The 18,360-nt window shown below is 35.3% G+C and overlaps 1 protein-coding gene across 1 annotated transcript; it reads right to left on the reverse strand.

Annotated features, from left to right (window-relative positions):
* Nucleotides 1-597: 597 nt before the first annotated feature.
* Nucleotides 598-3,116, reverse strand: LOC137819161 (disease resistance protein SUMM2-like). Its single transcript, XM_068622930.1, has 2 exons — nt 805-3,116; nt 598-682 (listed from the first exon to the last, which is right to left on the reverse strand). Exons 1-2 carry the CDS (start codon nt 3,114-3,116, stop codon nt 598-600), a joined length of 2,397 nt encoding a protein of 798 aa, XP_068479031.1.
* Between the last annotated feature and the right edge of the window lie 15,244 nt (nt 3,117-18,360).

Below are 18,360 nucleotides of genomic sequence, written 5' to 3' on the forward strand. Positions count from 1 at the left end.
ATTGAGAGAGAAGAGTCTTGCAATTGATCATTGGAATCCAAAGGAATTTTGGTAGTTCTCCATTTGTTTTTATATTTATGGATCCAATGTAAAATCTTACATTTCATGGAGTTTGATTCTATTTGTGCCTTGAACTCATCTCTGGAAAATGACCTCTTCAGTGATGAACACATAGACTCATTACATTCTGAAAAAATGTCCTCAAAATTAGGCAAGTCTTCTAGATAAACTTGACTTAGAGTAGTGAATATGACATCTTTTAACTCATGATGTAAATCTTCCTCATTATACTTATGTTGGTATGAGCCAAATAAGTATTTTAGCCCAGTACACTCCCTTATATCCATACATTCAAGTCTTGGAACATTTTGAGCAATAGCAATTGGAAGTATAAAGATTAATTGGGGACATTTGTTGATACAAAGAGTGGTTAAATTTGGAAAGGTTGAAGTAAAATTCTTGTTATGATTATGATCATAAACTATTTCTTCCTCTAAATTTTTCCTTTCGTTTTCCTCTCTAACTATACTTTTGAGTTTTTCACAATCATCTATCCACAAGTTCTCCAACAATAGTAGACTTTGTGTGGTCGACAACTCAAACAGAGATGTCAACATTGGGCATCCCCGTATAGTCAAGCATTGAAGATTGCAGAAGGATATCTTGCTCTTTAACAATGCGCCTTCAAAATTTATACAATAACATAGAATGAATTTTTCTAAACTCTTCAGAAGATCAAAGGGAAGGGGTCCACTACATATTTCTTTCAAATTCTTCATTTGTACAAGTTCAAGTACGACCAACTTAGATAAGGCATTTTGCACACGAGAATCAGTATTGTCAATTAGGCATCTGAGTTGTGAAATATTAAATAAACCAATCTCAACTAGATTAGTCGCACCTTCATCATCAGGAAAAATAATCTCAGGTATGAGGTTTTTCCATACTCCTCGAAGTTGCCTTAAATGAAGTAATTCTACTTTTTGCATTAGATTCTTGAATGTATCTTTAGAAAAGGTTTCATCAGCCATGGAAAGATCCAGGACATTTCTTACAAGGCTTTCCTTCGAAATGGAGTAGCCACTAGGGTCAAATATACAAAACCTTTGATAGTTAGGAAGCTTTACATTGTGAGGACTCATTGAAATGAAATTACCAATCAAATACAATTCTTCCAATGAAGTGCAACTTTCAATCACTTCATATGGATTGTTCCATTCAAAATTATTAAGTTTCAAGTTCAATAATTTAAGTTTCACCAATTTTGAAATCTCTCTAGGCAATTCATCCATTGAACACCTAACCAAATCAAGAGTCTGAAGGTCCTTTAGGATTCCAAGCATAGATATGTTACCCAAGGTGAATCCTTCAAGGTATAAAGATCGAATATTGGTTAACAATTGAATTGATTGTGGTAATAACAAAGTTGCTTCTCCATATATATGGGTATTTGATAAGTACAAAACTTGAAGCCCTGCTATATTTTCAAAGAATGAATTTGGTACTTCCACATAACCATATTCATTTAAGTAGACAATAAGAATATCAAGTTTAGATCCATCAAATTTGAAGGAAAACACATCCGTGCTCTTGCCTTCACACAACAAATATTTGATGTTCTTCCCCTTTTCAACCATTGTCATTTCATTCTTGTTAGATGTATTCATTGCCAAAATCTCCTTGTTAGCTATTGATAAAGCCACTTCACGAACCAAGTCATGCATTTTCACACCTCCAAATTCTCCATTCAATAATAAACATGAATCTATGAGTTTATATGTTGCTGCAATAACTTCATTACGACATGCATCATAATTGTAATCATCAACATTTTTCTCAATGAGACCTGCTCCTATGGCAAGCCTGACTAAAAGTACTTCAGATATTTCTTCATCTTCTTGAAACACAGAACACAAAAGGAACAATTTCTTAGCTGTTTTATTCTTGATATTGTCATAACTATACTTCAGACATGCATAAACTTTACTCCAATTTTCATCATCATCACGTACGAGCATGGACTTTTGCAAGGATTTTAAGGCCACATCCCATTCTTTTGGACGTGTTTGGCCCTTTAAACTACCAGCGATAACTGCAATTGCAATTGGCAATCCTTTACATTCTTTGGAAATTTTATGACCTTTATTTAGAACACTTTTAGAGGAAGTATCACTTAAACCAGCATGCTTTTGGAACAATATCCACCCCTCTTCCTCTGGTAAGATATCTAGTTGAATTATCTTTTCACATTCCATTTTATGGCATATGCTCATATTGCGAGTTGTTACAAGAATTTTGCAACCATTGTGGTTGTCCTTAAATGGAATACCTATTTCTTCAAAATTGATATCCCCCCACACATCATCTAGAACTACAAGAATTTTCTCACCATTGGTCAATCTATCCCACAACCTTCTAGGTCTCTCTGATTCAGTATAATCCTTCAATGGTAGTCCTAATGGTCCTGCAATATCATCCTGAATCTTCTTTGTATCAGGGGTATTAGATACTGTAGTATCAATGACTTGATCAAAAAATTTTGATTTCTTAAGCTTCTTACCAATCTCTTTTGCTAATGTTGTTTTACCTGTGCCCCCCATCCCTTGCAATCCGATCATATAGTTGTTGTCATTTGTCAATGCATTAAAGAGTTCTTCAAATTTTAACTTTCTACTTTCAAAAGATATGTAATTTTGAGAAGAATGATATTCAATATCTGGAACATCACGAATGATTCCAACATTTTCAAAGTTGCATTGCATGAGTCTTTTAATCTCTTCTGTCTTACTTTCCAATTCCTTCCCCCTACTATACTGCCATTTGAAGTTAGGACACCTACCAAAAAAGCATGTCATTTTTATTTTGGTGTCTTCTTCAATAAGGTCTTCAACTTGTTTTTGCCAAATTTTGACTTCTCTTCGTATGTTATCATTTCTTCTATTTGCCACTCTAACATACTCTTCTAAAGTTTCCTTTTTTGGTATCAAATTTTTTCTTTCATTTTCAAATTCTCTAGTAATAAATGTGAAGCAACAAATATAACGCGATTGTTCCAGTGTTGCGTTAATCAATTTCTCCAAATTTGACTTTGCTAAATCAGATACAATGCTCACCATCTAAATCAAATTCGACACATGAAAATTAATTTATAATAAAATATTAATATTTTTTTTATGAATAAGACTAGAATAAATTTTCATTATCTATGAAATATTAAATATAACGTGTAAAAAACACATACTCTCAAATAATGAACGTTGTAAAATTGCAATGAAAAATTCATAAATAAGCAAGTACTTTTACATCAATGTAGTATACTTTTTTCATTGATTCCATAAGTAACTATTTGAAATCCTACCAACCCTTAGTTCCCCAATAATGCTTCCCAAAAGAAAATTGATTGAGACTCGTCTATGATACTAGGAAGCACTTTTCTAATTTTGTTAGACAAAACTTTGGTTATAATTTACAAGTGTCCCACTAGAGATATAGGTTTACAGTGTTCTAATTTTATTGGATTTTGGCAACCAAAGTTATGAATGAAACCCCCTGTTATTTTACCAAAACTCTCAAAATGATAAATTAATTGAAAATGTCCTATTTTAAAGTTTTTCAATTATTTTTAATGAAGTTGAATTTGAAACTATAAGTGCCAGCATTTTTTTGACCCCTCACACTGTTATACTACATCCCTGATTTCTATTTTTGTGATCTTACTGATCAACACAATATTATCATTTATTGTCAAAGAAGAAAATTCTATGTTTCCAAGCCTAACCTCGAAATCAATGGTTGTTGTGAACCTTGTTTGAAACCATCACTAAAAAAAATTTTGTAGAGACCAAAATAATTAGTTACAATAGAAATTAAAATAGAGACCATTTTAGAAACTAAAAAAAAAAATTGGTTTCTAAATTAGTTTCTATTATTGTTAAATAGTTTCTAAATTGATATCTAATTAGCAACTAAGGTTTTAACTACCAATTATTTAGTTTCTAAATTTGGTAGCAAAAATATTGGTTGCTAATTAGATACCAATTTAGAAATTATTTAACAATAATAGAAAATAATAGAAACTCATTTAGAAATCAAATTTCTTTTTAATTATTTTAGTTTCTATAAATTGGTTTCTATTTAATGATTTTCTTGTAGTGAATAATTTAGTTACATTCATGAGTATATTGAAGAGAAATAAAACTATGAAAGGAAAGGATATATAATTTAAGAAACTCTTATATATAACTTTTCTAAATTTTTATTTTTAACTGGTGCATAAGCTATTTCTTTTATGGAGAACCTTATTTCCGTTTTTTCTTCTTCTAATTTTATTTCCTAAAAATCCTTATGGAGAAACTCATTCAAACAATTCCTAAGTTTATTAAAAACCAAATGTAAACCTTATTAAGTGAAAGAATAAATTCATTAGATGATTTAGTGAGTGATTAGATGATGACATGGCTCTCAGGACGATAAATCCCCAAAAAAATGCCAATGAAAAATGAGAATGTTATCCTTCTTATAAGAAAAAGCATAAAACCAAAAACAGAAAGAGTTACCTAGCTACTTTAGAATATCTGAACAATGTAATATGCATATCTCTATTTAACTACTAAAATAAAAAATGTGAACAAGGTAATCATTGTAGTGTGTTTTAAGGTTTTTAAAACTCTTTGATCTTTTTGTATCATAATTAGATGATGAGGAAAGTCCTTACGATATTCTCCATGATAAATCTCGAAATCTTTCTTAAATATAAATATATTAAAACTAAGTCTGAAATGCTTTAAAGGAGATAAACACGCTTAAGAAAAATTAAGATTAGTTTAGTAAAAAAGAGATAGTTTGAAGAGTCAACTTAGTTTGTGATTAGAAAAAGACAAATTAGCTAAAGTTAAAAAAAAAAACTAAAAGGTGAAAATTTTAGTTTAAGGACTTGAGAAAATTTGTATATTTATTTTCTAAAGTAAACATGGGTTTTGAAACATAGAAAATTATTATTTAATAAAATTGGGTTAAGTTATGAATAAATTGAAGAAAAGATACCTTCATTTAAGTGTAGCCATTCCTTTTGAATAACGTTTGAACACACTCTGAACAACTTGTTTTTATTAAAGACGACAAAAAATGTCACCATGAAAGAGACTAACCCGCATGGACAAGAAAACATGAAATCAAAGTCTCAAACATTTCTTCTATAGATCCATTAATGGGTAACGAAACCAAACATCCATAGCCACCAATCATACTACAAAACCCTCCTTTTGCTCCTAGAGCATGAATGGCGAACGACATGAACAGAATGAACGACGTGAATGGCATGAACGGAATGAACGGCGTGAACGGCGTCATTTTGGAGAACGGAGTCAGCGCCAAGGTGGTTGGAGGGAGGAGTAGAGGGGAAAACGTACATTGCGTTCTACTCAACCGTCTTCTAACTCAGTCTCTACTTTCTTCTTTTCAAACTTCCCAAGCTCTCAAGGCAAATACGATATGATGAAGATTTTTCAGAGCTGGACAAGGGTGAAGGAGGTATTCATTTCTGGACGTAGAAACAGGTGGGGAAGACGGTTTGGGTTCGTGAGATTCTTTTCTGTCCCAAATGAGTCCAAACTGGAGAAGGAGTTGGATAAGATCTTCATTGGTAATATGAAACTCTATGTTAATCTGCCAAAATATAGGAGAACTGAGTATTCTCAACAAGCTGGGACACTTCTTGTGGGAGACAAGGGCAAGAATCAACGTTCCCATGGAAAGGTGCAATCGAAGGAAGAGGAGGAATGGAGAGAAGTAAAGAGGAGGGCCGCACGTAGGGACCACACTTTGAAGTACACGTATGCAGAAGTTGTTAGGAAATCTCCACAGGACCAGTGGAAAGGTCCATGTATTGAAACCACATAAAAAAATTCTTCCTTGGATGACAACCGGTGCAGTGTTCGAAGACTTAGAACCTTGGTCTGCCTCTTTTGTAACGAGCCACAGGTTAGTATGGGCGAGGTGTTACGACCTTCCTCTACCTCTATGAAACAAGGATTGCTTGTCTAAGATTATTGGAGAGATGACAGATCTGGTATCCATTGATGAGGTAACTGAGCAGTGGGAAAACCTTGAATATGTGCGAATCCAATTACGGGTGACCAAAACGAGTAGAATCAGAATCACAAATGGGTATCAGATAAATGGTCCAATATACAATATTAGTGTTATTGAAGGGGAATCCGATCAAGGAGGACGAGTATGCAGTTGCCCTGAACACAATTATACTACCTCGGATAACATATCTTCATCGGACACCTTCATCGTGGAATCTGTTTTTTCGGACAAAGCATTGGAATGTAGGGACATTGATGCCGGTGGCACTTCTCGACTGGGAAAGGAGGATGAGGAAGACAATGAAATGACCCCACAGGCAAAGTCGAGTCAATTAAGGTAACTTACTCAGTATGAAAGGGGGAGGCAAAGCAAAGACAGTTTACCTTATACAAATAAGGTAATACGTGAGCAGGGGGTTCTGCTATTGGGGCAGCTTTATTTGTACAAGAGAAAGTCAACTCTATATGTTTCCTCATACATAATGCTCTATCTGACCTAGTTCACTGTTCTCGAAACCTTAACTCCCCTCTATCCAAATTAAGTGTGGGCATGCTTTCTAAGGCCCAAATTAACAATAGTGGGGTTTTGGGCCTAACGAAACAGGGAGCTAGGGTTGCTACGAAAATGGATCATGGAAGGGCGGGGCAAGGGAAGTTCACGACGCCGACGATGACGACTAGTGGAGGATCAGAACCGACAATGGAGGCTTCGATTAATTTCTTTGGAGGTAGGTACATGGAGCCTACCTACGGATCCCCTCATCCAGGTGGCACGATTCGAAATGGCGAGCCTAGAGGAGGACCTCTGTACAACCTTACGCCCAACCAAACCGCGTCCCATGGTGAACCAAGCAGTGTGGGTAGTTCCACGTCGGTGAGCAGAGGCCCAACCAATGACGAAGCCTTGCCAATTACGGATGAAGAACCCATCACGTTGGAGAATGTGCGGAGGCTGCGAGGACTGTGGGAACAAGGTACGAAACCATCATGCCTGCGGTGGAGGTCTAAGGGAGGATTAGGGCCGCTGCATTACGGGGTCAATTCATCATCCAGGTTAAGTCGAGGCTCCTTTGCTGAATCTGATAATGATATTGAACACTGCAATAACAAATTAAGGGTTGAGGATTGTGTAGCTGAATCTGAACGTATTTGGGATGCGGGGAAACATCTAGGGGTGAGGTGTTCCGGGGAGGAGGTGAATATTGTAGTTGAATTGGAAAGTATGGAGGAAAGGGATAAGGAAGTTAAGAAGAATGTCGAGGAGGGTACTAGTCATGCTGAATTATGGTCATATTCAATCTTAATATCAGGGGCTTGGGGGGGGGGGCACTAAAGCTAATTATTTGAAACACTGTATAGCCAAGGAGGGTGTGAAATTTGTGTGTTTGCAGGAGACAAAAACTGTGTCTTTTACTGATAATCGCTGTTTCTCTCTTTGGGGGGATAGTAATATAGGTTGGGTGCATTATGAAGGTGATAATGGTGCAGGGAGCATGTTATCAATGTGGCATAAAGATAAATTCTGCTATGATTCGCATGTTGTCGGGATAGGTTTCATTGCGGTGGTAGGTCAACACATTAAATCTAGTTGTATGTGCTTTGTGGTTAATATCTATGCAGCCTACAACCATAGTGCAAAAATCACTTTATGGGAAGCTTTAACTTCACTGAAGAGGAGTTATCAGAACATGGCTGAATGCTTTTGTCGAGACTTTAATGCTGTAAGAAGGGAGGATGAGAGGTGGGTCTAGTCAGAGGAAGGAAATAAGTGGATTTAACTGTTTTATCGATGCAAACAGTATGGTGGACATTCCAAGTGTGGGCAAAAAATATACATGGTTCAAACCAAATGGAACCGCTAAAAGTAGGTTGGATAGAGTCCTGGTTTCTGAAGAATGGATCCAGACCTGGCCATTCTATAAGCAATATGTGCAACAAAGAATTGTGTCCGATCACTGTGCTATTGTGGCAAAGTCTTGGGCCAAAGATTGGGGCCCTAAACCCTTCCGTTCCATAGATGCTTGGTTCATGGAGCCAGGGTTCAAGGAGTTTGTGAAGGAGAAATGGGGGTCGTATAATGGACAGGGAGACAACATATCTAGCCTTAAGGAAAAACTAAAATACTTGAAGGCAGACCTCAAAGTGTGGAATAAGAATGTGTTTGGGTGTTTGCAGACAAATCAAAAGCAAATCCTGAAGGATATTGAGATCCTTGATGTTAAGGATGATAATGATGATTTAGAGGAGAGCGATCGGATAGGAAGAATGGAATTACTCAGCCAATTGAGAATGATTGATAATAAGTTGGACTCTCTTACAAGGCAAAAATCAAGAACAAACTGGTACAAGTTTGGGGACATGAATTCCAAATTTTATCATACGGTCATTACGTGGAGAAGACTTAAAAACGAAGTCAAAGGTGTGCAGGTTGGGGGGAAATGGTGTGAGGAACCGAAAGTAGTTTGCAGGGAAGCTAAGGCTTTGTTTGAAAAGAGGTTTACAGCTACACGAGACTTTGGAGTAAATTTGGGCTCTGTGGAGTTCAAATCCCTCCCTCATGAAATCAGCTTAAGCTTGGTTTCGAGTTTTACAGAGGAAGAAGTGAAAGAAGCTGTGTGGCAGTGTGAAAGATCAAAGAGTCCAGGGTCGGATGGTTTCAACTTTATGTTCATTAGGAATTGCTGGGATGTCCTTAAATCTGATGTTATGGAAGCTGTAAACTCGTTCCAAGATACTGGGGTTATACCAAAAGGCTGTAATGCTTCCTTCTTTGCTTTGGTACCTAAAGTGTGTGACCCTCTTTCACTGGATCAATTCAGGCCTATATCCCTTGTAGGTATGTTCTATAAGATCGTGACTAAGGTCCTAGCTGGCCGTATGAATGATGTTCTTCATTTGATTATCGACGAAAACCAATATGCCTTTCTGAGGAATAGAGGAATGCTAGACAGCGTGCTCATGGCAAATGAGGTGGTGGAGGAGGTTAGGAGGAATCGAAGGAGTGCTCTTTGCTTCAAGGTGGACTACGAGAAGGCTTACGATTCGGTGAGGTGGGACTTCTTATTTGATATGTTGCAGAGGCTAGGCTTTCATAGCAAATGGGTGAGGTGGGTTAGAGGATGCTTGGAATCGTCCTCCATCTCAGTGCTCGTTAATGGAAGCCCAACAGAGGAATTCAAACCGTTAAGAGGATTAAGGCAGGGTGATCCTATGGCGCCTTTCTTGTTTCTTGTGGTTGCTGAAGGTTTAGCTGGTTTAGTGAGACAAGCGTCTAAGCAAAATATGCTAACAGGTGTGAAGGTGGGAAGGAGGGAAATTGTATGTAGCATGCTTCAATTTGCAGATAACATTCTCTTCTTATGTGAGGATTCTTTCCTTAATGTATTCACTATAAAGACGATTCTTAGATGCTTCGAACTAGTTTTTGGTTTGAAAATCAACTTCCACAAATCAAAATTGGCTGAGATAAATGTTGATAGGTTTACCTTGGAAACCTACGCCAAGACTCTTAATTGCAACACAATGAGGATGCCTTTCAAGTACTTGGGGTTAGAAGTAAGAGGTAACCCGAGGAAGGTACAATTCTGGGAACCGATGGTCAATAAAGTTAGTGCTAGAGAGAGAATCAGGAATATCCAAAGAAGTTTTTTATGGGCGTGGGGTAGAGATAATAGATCTATACCGTGGGTAAGTTGGGGGAACATTTGTAAACCCCTTGAAGAAGGTGGTCTTGGAATCAAGGATGTCAGGAAGTTTAACTATGCTTTAATGGAGAAATGGAAATGGAGGTTGATGAGTGACGAGAAAGGGAAATAGAAAGATATTCTGGAGTCCAAATACTCAGCGACATCTGGTAATGACCATGCACGACCTTGCTACCATTCTTGGTGGTGGAGAGATTTAGAAAAAATATGTATGGAGGGTAATGGGGAAGGCTGGTTCCAACAAGCTGTTACATGGAATGTCAGATCTGGGGACTTAGTGCGCTTTTGGGAGGATCTGTGGGTTAATAACAAAAGTCTCAAGGAGTTAAATCCTAGATTATTCTCTCTCTCTCTCAACCAAGGGATGAAGGTGGGTGAGACTGGATTTTGGGACAGTTATGGGTGGCATTGGCACTTAAATTGGAGAAGGGAGAGATTCCATTGGGAATCCATTCTGAAGGATGAATTATCAGAAGTGTTATCTAGGGGTGTTATGCACAAGGATTCTAAGGATTTTATTTCTTGGAATAGGGATCCAAAAGGTTTTTTCTCGGTAAAATCAGCATATGGCCTTTTAGCTAACCAAGGAACCAAACCAAGTAATGATGTTTTTACGCTCTTATGGAATACCAAAGCTTTCCCAAAAGCTTTAATAATAGCTTGGAGAATCCTCCTGGACAAAATTCCAACTCGTTAGAATCTTGTGGTACGAGGGATTATGGTGAATTCTCCTTTGTGCGTTTTATGTAACCAGTCAGTAGAAACTACCCAGCATCTGTTCTTGGATTGTACCTTTGCTTATCGTGTCTGGACACTATGCTCTACATGGATAGGTGTTCTAGGTGCATACAATAAGGATATATGCAACCATTTTCTGAATTTTCATCTTTCTAATATGTCCGAGAAGCAGAACCAGGTCTGAAAAGGAGTGTGGGTGGCCATTCTACGCTACATATGGGAGCACAGGAACAATGTGATCTTCAGACAAGGGGTCCCTGACCATGAGGAAGCCTTTCAAGCAGCTCAACTTATGTCCTGGCTTTGGTTGAAACATAGGGAAGGGTCATTCTCATATGCTTTTTCTGATTGGCTCTTAAATCCAATACAATGCATGTTGTGTGTACGCTGATTATTCATGGCAAAACAGGTGGTTTCCGAAGGTCTGTTCACATCAAAACTGAACCAAGCAGGGTCTCCATGTGGGTTTTTGATAGAAAGACGCCATAATTGAATTGGGTTCGTTGGTGACGTTGGGTGTCCTATTTGGGCTTTGGTGCTGCTGCAAGTACGGTGCTATCACTAGGATGGGCAGGGGAACCTGGTTAGGATGCTCTTTTATCAGTTTCGGTTGGCTGGCTACACTAATTTTATGAGGATTCAGAGTCATGCTGGAGATAACCAAGAAATGGGGCTGGTTGGACCCCTAATTATTTTGTATTCTTGTGCTGGTTTGGTTTTGTTTATTTGGTGTCTTTGTGGGATATAAATGCTGCTTTGGCCTTCACAAGTTGTGTCTGTCTTAGGCAACAAGCCTTATGTTGGTGCTAGACTTTCTTTTGGGAGTTGTTAGCGGTTGGAGGAAGTATGAAATAGGGTATGCTTGGTTAGGAAGTCTTATGGAACGAGAAGACTTAAGTTAAACTTTTTCATAAGTGGTTATAACAAGAAAGATGGTTTGGTTGCACTGATGGAGCCCCTGTTTGAGCAATGTTACTTTGACACCGAACCAACCAAGGCAATTGCCGAAGGTGGAAAGATTATTAAAATAGTAGGCTCGGTGTTGTTGGAGTGGTGGGAGTGTGCTGATTTGGGTGGTGTATGGGAAGGATGGAATGTGCAAGTTGTATGTACATTTATTCACGTGAGCTGGTTTTGCTTTTTAGGGGCCTTTTTGCTGCTGTGCTGAGGAAATGGACCCTGACTCATGCTTATTGTTATGAGCCTAAGCTTGATGAAAAGATTAGGCTTGCCTTGTTGGTTATTCCGGGTGTATCATGCATTTTTATTTTTCTGTTTTAATTGTTTTTTAAACTTGTTGTTGATGGTTATGTATAAGGGTTGAGACACCCCTAAAGTGGCCCCTTTAATTTATTTAATTCTTTGCTGATAAAAAAAAAACATTTCTACTATAGATTCTCGCAATTAGATTTTTTTTTTATTAGATCCTATTTTTATGAAGTATTATTAAAACAACAAATTATAAATCTTGATCACACTTTTGTTTATGAAACGCAAAACCGTGACAGTTGTTTGCTAAGTCATTCTAGCTATCATAATGTTTCTTAAAGAAAATATTTAGTATTTAATGTTGTGTGGATTTTATTCAATGCATCATTATGCTCATGCCGCGTTAACATACAAAACTATGAAGATGAAAATTTAAAGTGAAAACTCTCAACTGGCATAAAAAAGACTTTAACGAATCTTTTCTCAACTTAGTATCTAAAGGAATATTTCTAGTTGTAGAAGAATTAAACAAGTGATCAAAACTACAAAATGCTATCAGTTTTATTACTCAAAACTCTAATTGCCTAGATCTTCACGTGAACATTATTCATGTTCAAATAACAATAGAGTGATTAAATCTTGTATCTATAGTAAGATGACACCTCCTTCTAATAAGAAAAGTCTTTGTGATCTTTTAGATCACTCCAATCTTTTACCAAATCCTTAGTTAGAAGTAGATGTTTTCCAAATAATACTCGTGTTTAGCCAAATGTGATTATGATCTAATGAATACCTAGAGTCCTACCCAAAAGTGGTTATGTTCTAAAAAAAAATACTTTATTTTAGTTAGAAGGATCTATGTTCCAAACAATACTTGATTTTATCTAGGAGTAATTGTATTCCAAAAAAATACTTAATGGTTCACTAGGAGTGGTTAAGGTTCAAACAATACTTGAGTTTCTAGTTGGGAGAGGTTCTGTTCCAAATAATACTAGGGCTTTTAGTCCGGAGTGAATATTTTCAAATAATACTTAGGTTGTTTCAGTTGGGAGTGGTTGAGTTCCAAATAATACTTATTTGTATTTTTGCAACATTAGTTTGTTTAGTGAAACTAAATTAGTTAATTGGAAATTGGACATAGTTTGTTATTTACGGATGAACCAATATAAAAGTATGTTGGATAAATCATTCTCATCTCAAATTTTCTTAAATTGCATGTTATTAATATTTATCTAACTTAAGATGGGAGTCTTGCTAAAAACAAGCACTACTAGAAATCATTAATTATAAACCAATTTTAGAGACAAAAAATTATTAGTTCTATAGTGACTAAATTAGATACTATTTTATAGACTAAAAGAATTATTGGTATCTAAATTAGTTTTTAAATTAGTTTCTATTATTGATAAATAGTTTCTAAATTGGTACCTAATTAGCTACCTAAGTTTTAGCTACCAATTATTTAGATTCTAAATTTGGTATCTAAAACCTTGGTACCTAATTAGATACCAATTTAGAAACTATTTATCAATAATAAAAGCTAATTTAGATACCAATAAGTTTTTTAGTCTCTAAAATAGTATCTAATTTGTCAATATAGCAACTAATTATTTTTGTCTCTAAAATTTGTTTCTATTTAATGATTTCCTTGTAGTGTAGCTTTAAAATGGATTTTTGACAGTGCGCCTATCAAACCTACAAGTACGTTTGACAATCTTCACAAGACAATATCCTTTAGAAAATACAGTTTAATAGATCATCTATCAAGTATAAACTTCATTTTTCAGTACTAAGCTTTGTGCAAAAGTTTCAAAAAGTCTTAAAATACAATTCAACCCTATGTACTTGTGTTTTCACCCTTTGTTTTTTCGGTTGGATTAGAACAATTCTCTGCTCAGCTATGCTTTCTATCAGAATAAATGGCAGTTTGGTCGGTTTTTTTCCTTGTACTAGAGGTGCCAGACAAGGTGACCCTTTGTCTCCTCTACTTTTCTGTCTTGTAGAGGAAGTTCTTAGTAGAGGTTTCTCTAAGCTTGTGAATGATAAAAAGATTTTACATATGGCTAGTCCGCAAGATTTTCTCACTACCTCTCATATTTTATATGCTGATGACATTTTTGTTTTTTGTAGGGCGGATAATAAGTCTCTTAGAAATTTAAGTATTTTTCTTAAAACATATGGTGATTTTTCGGTTCAATATGTTAATAATTCTAAGAGTAGGTTTTTTTTACCATGGATAATTCTGCAAGATTTGTCACCAAAATATAGCGTATTCTTTCTTGTAGTCATGGTTATTTGCCTTTCACTTATTTAGGAGTGTCTATCTTTGTTGGTGCTCCAAAGTGTCGATTTCTTCAACCTTTGACTGATAAAGTCAAATTGAAGCTAACATCTTGGAAAGGTAAATCTCTTAACATGATGAGTCGAATTCAGTTGGTCAATACGGTGGTTACTGGACTTCTAACTTATAACTTTAATTTGAATAAATGGCATGTTTCTCTTCTTAAGCAAGTTGAGCAGTGGTGTCAAAATTTTATTTGAACTGGTGATATTCTAAAAAAGGCATAGCTAACTTTAATTGGGCTACGATTTGTTCTCCTTTTGTAAATGGAGGTTGAAGATTATTAACCTTCACCATGAAAATAATTTATATCTTCTTAAGTTTGCTTGGAACTTTGCTTATAGCAACAGACCTTGGTCTTTGCTCTTAAAAGCTAGGATTCTTAAATCGAAATACGAGTTTAGAAGGGTTTATAGATCCTCATCTCTTTGACCTGGAATTAAGTAGTTTTATTTTATTATACTTTATTATACTTCTTGCACTGTTGGTATATGTTCTTTTATTAATTTTTGGAATGATAAAAGTGTTCTACTACTTTTTTAGCAAATATTGTAGGGTTATCTGATGGTGCTAGCATTCCGGATACCGTCTCTCAATTTTAGATAGGATGTGATTGGAATATTCCATTATCTTTACAGCAGATGCCTCATCTTTTTAGTCATATCATGGTTAGGGAGGAACATCATATTCCTAATTGTATTCTACATGAGTCTGGGCATTTCACTCTTAAATCGGCTATGACTTTTTTCTTGGAACCAGGAGTTCCTTGTGGTTGGGGTAGATTTATTTGGTCATTATATATTTCGCCTTCCAAAACTCTTGTACTTTGGAAAGTTTTTCATGGTTGTCTCCCTACATATCAGCATATTCAGAATAAAGGTTTGCATATTTGTTTTATGTGTACACTTTGTGAAAAGAACGAGGAATTTATTCAACATTTATTTTTTAAATGTTCTAATGTTTTGCATATTTGGAGTTGAGTTCGACAAATTTTTCTTACTTCATCATTTCTCTAATAAGGATGATCTTTTCTATTTTATTCAGAGTGATGGTAGTCCTTTGGTTAAATTGATTAAGCTTGCTATGATAACTTTTTCTATTTGGATGATATGGCGTATAATGAATTATGCTCGATTTTAGGATAAGATTGAGGCTATTTCGGTTATTAAATATTTAACTTGTCTAGGAAAATTCATCTAAAGCTTCAATGAAGAATGGTGTGTTGGATTTCGGTGTAATTAAGTTTTTTGATATAAATACTTGTATTGGTAAAGTTCTCTGTCCTTCTCCTGTTAGATGGGAGTTTCCTTCACTAGGTTGGGTTAAAATTAACACTGATGAGGCTGCTAGGGGATATCTTGGTCTTTCTACTTGTGGAGGTATTTTCCGTGGGAGTATGGGGGAATTTATTGGAGCCTTCTCTGCGTTTCTTGAAGTTCAAACTGTTTTGGTTGTTGAGTTTTATGGAGTTATACAAGCTATGAAAGAAGCTTAAAAGATGGGGCTTACTAATGTTTGGCTGGAATGTGATTATGTCTTGGTTTGTGCTGCGCTTACTGCTAGGACAAATGTTTTGTGGATGCTTCGTAATCGATGAAATACTTATCTTAATTACTGTAGGAAAATCATGTTTAGAGTTACTCATGTTTTTCGTGAAGGGAATGCATGTGCTGATAAGTTGGCTAATTTAGAATTTATAGATAGAGAATCATTTCATTGGTATAATAGGCTTCCATCTATTCTGTTCTTAGAATTCTTTATGAATGTGTATAGTCTACTTATGTATCGTTCTTGTTAACATATGAGTTTCTTATATATATAATGTGTAAATGGATAACTAAGTTTAAATGGATCACACTGATCATGGTTTTGAAGTCTGTAATTTGAAATTTTGATGTTAGAAACAATTTCAAAGAAATGCCATAATTGCAATGATAATACCGTTGCACCCTTCAAAACCTTAAAATTTAAATCGTAATTGCAAATGAAGACAGGGATGGAAAAATTTCAAAAGAAAAGTGATGAAAAGAAAAGAAGAGGATGTGATTTGTGTTTACCTGAAAAGATGTGTGTTGTGCAATCTTCTTCTTCCACAAACCTTCAAGGACTGAGATAATGTTGTCTGCAATTAGAGTTTAAATGCAGCATACCCCATAGAGTAACCTTTTATCTCTGAGCTTCTCTTCTTTGTTGTTTTGAGTAAAACCTTGGAACTAGTTTATAAAATAGTTTTTAAATTTGTATTTAAATTAACTATTAAGAATTTAACTACTAATATATTCTAAACTAGTTTATAAAAAATTAATAGAAACTAATATAAAATATAAAGTAGTAAATAATTCAAACTTTGATAGTTAATGGTTATATACTAATTTAGAAAATATTTTATAAATTTTTATTAATAATATAAATTACTTTTAATATCTATAATTTTTTTAATTTATAAAATAATTTTTAATTTAATGAAATAGTAACTAATTATTTTAGTTTCTAAATGGGAATGAAAAAAAAAATTCAATAAAATTTTCTTAGTGAAAAGAAAATAACTAGGTCTTTGAAAAGGCTTTTTCCATTTTAAGCACATAATATCCCTTCATAAACTGTCTCTCGTTTTATTTTATTTTTTTTTCTCAAGTACTATTGCCTAAATTTAATGGATTTCAATTGAATTAAATGTGACGTGTCATTATATTAATTAAGAGATGAAAAATGTTCAAATAATTAATTTCTGTAATATCATACTAAAATTGGATTTTTATTTAGTAATTTAAAATCAATTTTTTTTTATCAATAAAGAATGAATTAAAATTAAACAAGTATCCCAATTCTTATAAAACTACGAAAGAAAAAAAGACAATTAAGCCAAAACAGAATCAAAGAAAAACAACAAAAAGTTTGCTACAAGGTTGCTGCAAGATTATGCAGAAAATTCTGCAGCAGAAAGAACCAAAATACAGCAGCCCCTACCCCATATGACAGCACAAGACCCATGAAAGTTAACTCTTACATTAATTTTTCAGCAAATAAACCACAAACCATATTACCACCTATATTCAAACAGAACTTCTGATAAACTTTCCCACACAACCGCTCCTCCTACACCCATCTTCCACTGCTTCCTACTTATTCCTCACCAAAAGTCATCACTTTCAGCAGCTTTGTAAACAGAGGCTGGAGTTCATAAGCCAATCCGAGAGAGCAAAATTAAAGGAAGATATCCTGTGCTTCAACCTTAGCCAAGACGATATCTGAGCTGAGTGAAAAGTTTCCTTAGCATCGGACCCCTGCTTAAAAACTACTACATTTCTCTGTTTCCAAATATACCGAACAATGGTTATCCACATTCTCTTCCAAATCGTATTCTGATTGGAAGACAAGAATACTGAGTGAAAGTTCTCAAAATGATGTTTGATATCATTATGTTGTACAAACAAGATACCAATCCATTTATAACAGGGATACCACACTCGTTGTGCATAAATACAATCAAGAAACAAGTGGTGTGAAGATTCTTTTGCTGCTTTACAGAGCACACATACTGGAGATATACCCACCATACCTCTCCTAATAAGGTTATTACTAGTTGGTAGTCTGTCAAGCAAAATCCTCTACGCTGTGATTAAAGCCTTAGGCATCGCTTTTGCTTGCCATAAGAGGTTAAACACATTGTCTGTAAAGCCTCTAGGATGGTTACTCAAGCTCGTATAGGCAGATTTCACAGAGAATACTCCTGTCGGGTCCCCTTTCCATACAATCTGATCCATCTTTTCCTTATCCATGTTTCCTCTACTAATGAGATTAAGCATTTCTCCCTCCATAATGAATTCCCAATCAAACCTCACCTTCCTCCAACTTAACCGCCATATCCATCTAGAAACCCCCAAAAACCTACCTCCCCCACCTTCTTCCCTTGGTCCAAAGATACGAAATAAAACCTAGGATATAAGAAGCTGAGTTTATAGCTGTTTTCCACCCACGCATCCTCTCACAATCTAACTTTGTCCCCTGAACCAATTTTTCAAGCTATCTTTTCATGAACCCATCCCTCTCCTTCATCCTCACCACATACCTTATTCAAGTCTGGCCACCAGCTTGAGTGATATTTTGTAAAGACTTGATTTCTTCTTGTTTTGTTATCATATTTAGAGACACGAATGTCTTTCCACTTCCCTTTTTCCTCGATCAGAAGTCTCCATTTCCATTTCACTAAAAGTGTATGATTAAACTTTTGAATATCTTTTATCTCTAATCCTCCTTCCTTCATGGGCTTACACACAAT

Source organism: Phaseolus vulgaris, chromosome 10 (genome assembly GCF_000499845.2).
Source record: "Phaseolus vulgaris cultivar G19833 chromosome 10, P. vulgaris v2.0, whole genome shotgun sequence".
Lineage (NCBI taxonomy): Eukaryota > Viridiplantae > Streptophyta > Magnoliopsida > Fabales > Fabaceae > Phaseolus > Phaseolus vulgaris.

What these genes read in the sequence shown, in the direction of transcription:
- LOC137819161 (XM_068622930.1), bottom strand. Translation starts at nt 3,116, where the DNA reads ATGGTGAGCATTGTATCTGATTTAGCAAAGTCAAATTTGGAGAAATTG. An exon ending in GTGCAAAATGCCTTATCTAA is followed by an intron (nt 683 to 804) that starts GTTGGTCGTACT and finishes TAAATTTTGAAG; the next exon opens with GCGCATTGTTAAAGAGCAAG.